The sequence below is a fragment of the Anoplopoma fimbria genome, chromosome 9 (genome assembly GCF_027596085.1).
Source record: "Anoplopoma fimbria isolate UVic2021 breed Golden Eagle Sablefish chromosome 9, Afim_UVic_2022, whole genome shotgun sequence".
NCBI classification, from domain to species: Eukaryota; Metazoa; Chordata; class Actinopteri; order Perciformes; family Anoplopomatidae; genus Anoplopoma; species Anoplopoma fimbria.
In genome coordinates this window covers 26,123,177-26,131,205 of record NC_072457.1, presented here as the reverse complement: position 1 = coordinate 26,131,205, position 8,029 = coordinate 26,123,177, and the positions used below count along the sequence as shown (strand labels likewise).

General features: G+C 41.5%; 1 protein-coding gene across 1 annotated transcript; it reads left to right on the top strand.

Moving 5' to 3' along the window:
- Positions 1 to 1,491: 1,491 nt before the first annotated feature.
- LOC129095704 (transcription factor AP-4-like) lies at positions 1,492 to 8,029 on the top strand. Its single transcript, XM_054604254.1, has 7 exons — positions 1,492 to 1,864; positions 4,601 to 4,766; positions 4,881 to 4,979; positions 6,033 to 6,203; positions 7,128 to 7,274; positions 7,437 to 7,619; positions 7,764 to 8,029. The coding sequence occupies exons 1-7, from the start codon at positions 1,776 to 1,778 to the stop codon at positions 7,917 to 7,919; spliced, it is 1,011 nt and encodes a 336-aa protein (XP_054460229.1). The 5' UTR covers positions 1,492 to 1,775; the 3' UTR covers positions 7,920 to 8,029.

Below are 8,029 nucleotides of genomic sequence, written 5' to 3'. Positions count from 1 at the left end.
AAACACTACTTGTTTCCCTACAGTAGCGCCTTAGAGAACAAACCACACTACATTTAAAACACATTTGATAAATTAAGACTAGTTTGAAAACAGCTTGAGAATATAAATGTGCAGTAGGCAATGACGAGAAGAACGGATCATTATTTGTAGTCCTAAGAGATGTTTTCATTGCGGTGGCCTCGTCTGAGCAGCGCGTAGTTGAATTGGAGGGACGTGGACAAAGACAACAGGTGTTGACCGTTTAATTTATGTCTTCAGTGTTTTAGCAATGCCTGCTTTGATTTTCCAAGCCACTCTTTGATTCAAACCAGTCGTCTCTGAGAGACAAATCGTGTCTTGCAGATTCAACACTAAGATCAAATGATAATATGAAACTTGGTTGAGTCTCTTTCACAAAAACAACATGACTAAACATGGTGATTTTATTGCCAATGCTGTATCCATTCTCTTCATCATTTCCATTTTATCCAAAATATTGCATTTTATTCCACCCTCAGGTTATAATGCATCTATTCACAGCTAATTTATGTATACAGATTTACATGTTTACAGCTCTTTTGATATTCATATTTCACATATGCAGCTATTCAGTAGTTGGAAACAAACGTTATGGTGCATTACTGCCACCTGCTGTTGAACTGGTAACAATAGATATGTTATGTATACATCAGCTTTTACATCATTGTCTGCCTGCATAGTAAAATGTTATACAATACGTTTTGTAAATGATTTACATTTTCGGTTTAAAACATGTATTTAATTTTTTTTTGATGATAAATATATCACAAATTACCAAAATCCAAAATGATAGCCTAAAAAAAAATTGTTTTTGTCCAACAGTCAGATAAACAAAAGGGATTGTATTTATACTGATACTGGTAATATAGACTTGATAAGAGGGAGATATAATTATACACACATATATATACATATATATACACACATATATATATATATATATATATATATATATATATATATATATATATATATATATATATATATATATATACATATATATATATATATATATATATATATATATATATACATACATATATATATATACATATATATATATATATATATATATATATATATATATATATAATAGTGATTTAATTCCTTGTGTTGTGAACATCTGTAATTTAAGTGTAATGTGCAGATAATAATTTTTTTTTCAGAAATATGTGTGAAATTCAGTGCCAGCCATGCTGTTATCTAACCTACTGCTGTGTGTCCCTTTATCTCTGCTGATATGTTACATTATTACACCATCATTTCTCGCACTGAGCTTCCATTTTCTCTCGGAGGGCTTCACATGTGCAGCAGCACACCGACTGTCTGCTGTTTGTTCTGCTTTCCGGAAAACGGGCTGATTCCAACCAGCTGTTTCCCGCCTCGCACAGATCAGCTGCACACACACACACACACACACACACACACACACGTAGTAGGCGGAGGCAGCAGACACACACACACACACACACACACAGACGTAGTAGGCGGAGGCAAGAAGCCACACACACACATTGGAGGGAACCCCATCAGCTGTGGGAAGCAACACAGCTTGAACTTACTTTTATTTTCTCAAGTCTACTCTTAAGATTTGCACATTTTCTCTCTTTTTTTTTTTATTTAAAAAGCAGAGTTTTGTTTTATTAGACATGCGCCATTAAGGAGCAGGGCTCGGTGCTAAACACGGTACACCACCGGGCTGCGTTTTGAACAAGGACGGCAGCGGAGGAAGGCGGAGGACACACGGCTGTGGAAGCATGGAGTACTTCATGATGCCCGCAGACAAGCTCTCGTCCTTACAGCACTTCAAGAAGACGGAGAAGGACGTCATCGGGGGTCTCTGCAGGTGTGTAGCCGCACATCTCTCCCTCCAGAAACCAAACCCGCCCGCACGAGTCCCCCCTCGTGTCGCCGCGGTGTGTACGCGTGTGTGTGATCGAGCTGCAGCCTGACTTCAGTTAGCATGCTAGCTGCTAGCCGTCCTGGCAGCAGCAGCGTGGTGGAGGAGGTGGAGGTGGAGGAGGACACTGCTGCAGGCGGTGCAGAGGAGGGCAGAGAGGCAGCACCGTGTGTGGTGTGAGACACTGCCCGGCCTCAGTGCGGGTCACAACACGAGGCGCTCGCAAATATGTAAACGATACATTTGGTTCCAACCACGTGGTGGTGAACGTGCTCCGCTCAAAGCTCGTTTACCCGACACCGTGCGTGTCTGTGCGCCTCGTGTTCGGCTCTGCTGGTGTTGTGCGACACGTGTCTGTCTGTGTGTTACGTTAAGGTGTGTTTGTGAAAGGTTCGGCTGCGCTAATGTGCGTAGCAGCTGCGTGCTAACGTTAGCTTAGCACGGCTAGCTAGTTAGCCACCAGAGCGCACTTCTAGCTGTGAGCGGGTGCGCGCTTCCACTCGCGTGTACGAGCGTGTCTGGCTGGAGCACGTCGCCTCGGAGGCGTGGAGCGGCCCCGGGGAGCGGCGGGGCAGAGCGGGGCTGTTAGCTCGGTGCTAGCGGGGAAAGCATTGTTCTCCGTGAAGCCAGGGGGCCTTCTGCTGCAGCTGCTGCTGCTGGCGGAGTCACATTTCACCGCCGCACGGAGCGACGCGCCCTCCGGCGGCCATGTTGGAGCTCCGCAGCCGACAACAGCTGAGCTCATCTCTGAACTTTAGGACGGAGTGCGTGTGTTTGTTTTCATGAAATAAGATCATCCTTTATTAGTCCTGCAGCATAGATATAGTGCAAACAAGAGACATAGTAATAAGTATTATAAATAAGATCATCCTTTATTAGTCCTGCAGCATAGATATAGTGCAAACAAGAGACATAGTAAAAAATAATAAGTATTATAAATAAGATCATCCTTTATTAGTCCTGCAGCATAGATATAGTGCAAATAAGAGACATAGTAAAAATAATAAGTATTATAAATAAGATCATCCTTTATTAGTCCTGCAGCATAGATATAGTGCAAACAAGAGACATAGTAAAAAAATAATAAGTATTATAAATAAGATCATCCTTTATTAGTCCTGCAGCATAGATATAGTGCAAACAAGAGACATAGTAAAAAATAATAAGTATTATAAATAAGATCATCCTTTATTAGTCCTGCAGCATAGACATAGTGCAAAAGAGACAAGAAAAAAAAAATAATAAGTATTATAAATAAGATCATCATAGTCCTGCAAAAAAACAAGAGACATAAAAAATAATAAGTATTATAAATAAGATCATCCTTTATTAGTCCTGCAGCATAGATATAGTGCAAACAAGAGACATAGTAAAAAAAACAAGATCAAAAATAAGTATTATAAATGAGCAATAAAAAAACAGTAAAGAATCCACAGTAACTTAAATATTATATATACAGACAGAATAATGAGATAATAAAGTTGTTATTTTTAAGGTATGTTTTTGCAGCTTTTTAGTTAAACTGGCTTGTAAACACACAGTTTGAAGTCAAATTAGACTAAATTAAGCTTCTCGGCCATAAGAGCATGGTTGTACATCCACACACTCATATTTAATAAAGAATACCGTTTTAATAATTCATGTGCTGTTTCTGGAATCAGACAATGGTAAATAAATTAAATTAAAGTTCACTATTACATCTCCATCTAGGCATGTGTACAGTGCATCACTTTTGAGGATAAACTATTAAATCCCAATAGACCAAATTAATCCCTAAATGTTGCCTATGCTCTGCAGTCAGCTTTACACTCATTAAAGTACAATACGATGTATTTAAGAAAGCTTTTCAAAATAAGACTAAACTGAGGCCATTAAGCAATTAAAGGAGTTATGTTCATACATAATGAGATAATAGTTGTTCTTTTTAAGGTATGTTTTTGCAGCTTTTTAGTTAAACTGGCAACACTGGCTTGTAAACACACAGTTTGAAGTTGCATTAGACTAAATTAAGCTTCTCGACCATAAGAGTGGCTGCACACCCACACAATCATCTTTAATAGAGAATACCTTTTTAAAGCCTTGTGCACTGTGTCCTCTGTCTGACCTCTTTCATTTTTGTAAACATCTTCTTGGCACCATAATCACCGTATGGTTTAATGGTTCACGCATCCCCCCCCCCCCCGAGTAAACACGACAAAGAGGGTTTTTTCCCACCATAACATCCAATCTCATGAGGTGGTGTGTGAGTGAGGGGCACTGAGTTCAGCCAAACTCAAAGATCTCCAGGCGGCTAAACTGAGGAATGTGAGGTCGACACTGAAGCCCAGTAAAGGTTCCAGGTTAAAGGTTTAAAGAGTCTCTGTCAGAGATCAGCTCAATGCTATTTTATTGTTGCTGTTTATTTGAACTTTAACCAAGAAGAGCAGATTCGTTTCAGAGTAATGTGTTGTTACCTGTTTTTTATATGTATTTTTTCCATTTCAACATTGTTACCTGCGTTTTCTGTGATGTTTACCGCTTATTAGAATAATTTGCAAGAGGAAACTTTAATCTTTTGTCTAAAACCAAAATTAAAAGAAGTATCAAATGTGCGTCTTAGAGGAGCTAATGCCTTCTCATTAGACACACACCCGTGTGGACAGAATAATGAGTCTCTCTCCCCCTTTGACCTTGCCCCCTCAGCCTGGCCAACATCCCCCTCAGTCCCGAGACGGCCCAGGACCAGGAGAGACGAATCCGCCGTGAGATCGCCAACAGCAACGAACGGCGGCGCATGCAGAGCATCAACGCAGGTTTCCAGTCACTCAAAACACTCCTGCCCCACACGGACGGAGAGAAACTCAGCAAGGTGCAGAAAACAAGAGAACAATAACGCTTTGTGACACCGCAGATCATGACACAATGTTCAGTTGTTGGTCCATTCGCCAATCTAATATTCACTTTTTTGTTTTGTTCCTGCCAGGCGGCCATCTTGCAGCAGACATCGGACTACATATTTGCCTTGGAGCAGGAAAAGACGACACTTCTGGCACAGAACAACCAGCTCAAACGCTTCATCCAGGTAACATCCCACGCCATTGCTTTTATAGTAATTTTGTCCTACGCATTTTATATAGATCTTTTGTACCTCACCAACAATCCTCTATATCAAGCTGTTTGGTTTTCCACTTTCAGGCCGCCTTTAAAGATATAGTATGTAGTCACATTGTTGGTTGCTATTTGTAAACAAAGCATTAAATTGCAGTGGTGGTCGAGTGAATCAGAGCGTGAATGAAGAGTGAGACCAGCGTTAGTGAGAACAAAGGATCAAGTTGAATCAAAAGATTAAAACGTTATATTCTGATTGTTTCACGACGGTAACTTTCTAAAGCACAAACAAAAACACCCACACCGTCCCACAAACCTGCAGCAAGGTGCCGGATTTTGAATGAATGCAGCCAAAGTCACGTGGCATGACCTGCATTCTCTCTGTGCATGTCTGTGACAAAGCGGCGGCGTTTGACATGGGAATGAGAACAGGATGCAAAACCTGTAATAATTATGTTTGCATTAGTGTAGTCTGGTTAATCTATTATTTCAACAGCCCAAAATGACATTTGTGTTGTGACAGCTCTGTCAAAAGCAATTTTTAGAGCTGCATAGAGCTTCAGACGTTCCTCTGGATAACGTCTGTCTTCTGTAGACTGCTGTGGCGAAGCTTCTCATTGAGTTCAACCAGAATCACATACATGTAATGAAGCGTTTATTAAATATCTCTGTGACTATTGCAAACCTAAGCAGGTATAATTCAACCAAACTTTAAACTTGTATTTGGATAGCTTGTAAGTGTTGGCAAAGACAGTGCAGTACTTTCTCACTCTGTATTCCGCCATGTGAAAAATATGTGTTTACCTGATTTATTTATTTACCGTGCTGTTGGTTCACCTGGCGTTTTGTTTTCTGGTCCAACCAGCCGTTTGTTCAGCTCGGCACAAGCAGCATGTGTCTTTCTAAAAAAATAGAGTGAACAGACTGATGCTCCGTTGGTTCAATTCCTTTACTAATATTAAACATGTAATATTTAATATAAAGGTTGTGTTACATTTCACCTTACCTGGCCTTTGTGTGATTCCAGGAGTTCAGCGGCTCATCACCCAAGAGGAGGCGAGCAGAAGAGAAGGATGAAGGAATCGGTTCTCCAGACACGCTGGAGGAGGAGAAAGTTGAGGAGGTGAGGAGGGAGATGTTGGAGCTGAGAGGGCAACTGGACAAGGAACGCTCAGCTCGTATGCAGCTGGAGGAACAGGTGAGACAATGAAATCCATTTATTTCAGTAGGACAGGAGTATTAAGCTTTAACAGTAACTGTTTGATTCTTCGACTTTAAACTTCTCTTTATCTATTCTATGCTTGAGATATTTCACCATGAGTCGACTGCGATGCTGTTTGTGTTTGTGCCAACTGAAACAAAATGCTATACAGACTTGACAAGTTTATGCTGCATGAGTTTTATTAGATTTTTTTAACAGATGCTTTCATATAGTATACTCTGATATTGTATTCTTCCTTCATCTTGGAGGCATGCAATGAAAAACAAGAATTAAATGTATTGGGGTTGAAGTACTTCTTTAAGCATTAGATAAAAACATTTTTATTTTATTTTTACCAAAATCTCCAGGCTATGAAATAGATCAACTATTCAGTTTTACCAGACATTCCAACTTCTTAAACCCGTATCTGGGTCCTTTACATGATTATCAGTCAGCTTAACAAGGCGGTGTTGGCAGAATTACCTGTCAGTTCCTGATAGGCTCACATCCTGGATCTACCTGAACAGCAGGTTAAGACAATAGGGACTGAACGGGTGGTGAAAGAGAAAAGTAAACAGTAGTGGAGATGCAGGGTAGAGATATTTACAAAGAGTCCACATTGAGCTGAGCAGTAATCCAGGGCTTTTGTTTTAAGGACTTTTACTAGAACAACATACTGCACAATGAAGTACAATGCATTAATGTTATTTATCAAAGTATCATCAGTTGTATTAGTGTGTTAGTTTTATCGTTTAATGTGAATAATACACAATAGCATTCATTGCTCTTCATTTCTGAATAAATAATTATTGTGTAACTATTGTGTAACTTCAAGGCCTTCCATGTGTTTTTATTGGCCCTTTAATTGCTGCTGGTCGTTGTTCTTACGTGCTCTGTGTGTGTGTGTGTGTGTGTGTGCAGGTGCGTTCTCTGAGCGGCCAGCTGCAGCCGGAGCGTCTGAAGGTGATCACTCAGCAGGTGGAGGAGGAGCAGGCGCTCATCCAGAGCCAGACGCTGTTACGGCTGCAGCAGATCCACGCTGCTGACAGACAACCACACAGTCCACAGGTCAGAGACACTCACGCTTAAGATGTAGTAGTCTCTTCGCCGTCTGTGTTGCACATTTCCAAACTTCTGAAGTGATGCATTCTGGGCTGTAAGTCATGCGGGGCTGAACAGTAAAACGCGCACACAGTCTCAGATGAAGTAATATTTTGTTCTGTCCTCCAGGTGCTGCCGTCTCCCACTCCCACTCCCCCTCCCCCCGCCCCAACCCACCACCCCACGGTCATCGTTCCAGCACCGACACTAACCCAGCACCCCCACCACCACGTCACCGTGGTGACCATGAGCCCGTCTGTCCACACCAGCACCGTGTCCACGTCCAGACAGAACCTGGACACTATTGTGCAGGTAGGAGTTTGTTTTACTTTTATGTAGCTAGCTGTGACTAAACAAAGTCTCGCATTATCGTTTCACAGTGACAATAAGGAGAGTTGTCTCTCAGAGGACTGGATATTTGCTGCAGCCTTCATGTTTTTGTTTCGTTTCTTTCAGGCCATCCAGCACATCGAACGCGCCCAGGAAAGGAGAGCGAGCGCCGAGGAGGAGCAGAGACGAGCCGTCATCGTCAGCCCCGCCCACGTCGCCATGGACACCGCCTGCTCGGACACAGACACCGACACAGAGGGCGAGGACTGTTCGATGAACTGATCCCCCCCCTTCCCCCAATGAACTCGCATACACACACAAACACTTAAAATACCTACTCACTGTAAGATTCCCTCCAGAAGCTTGACTACTTTTTATAAAAAAAAAAAAAA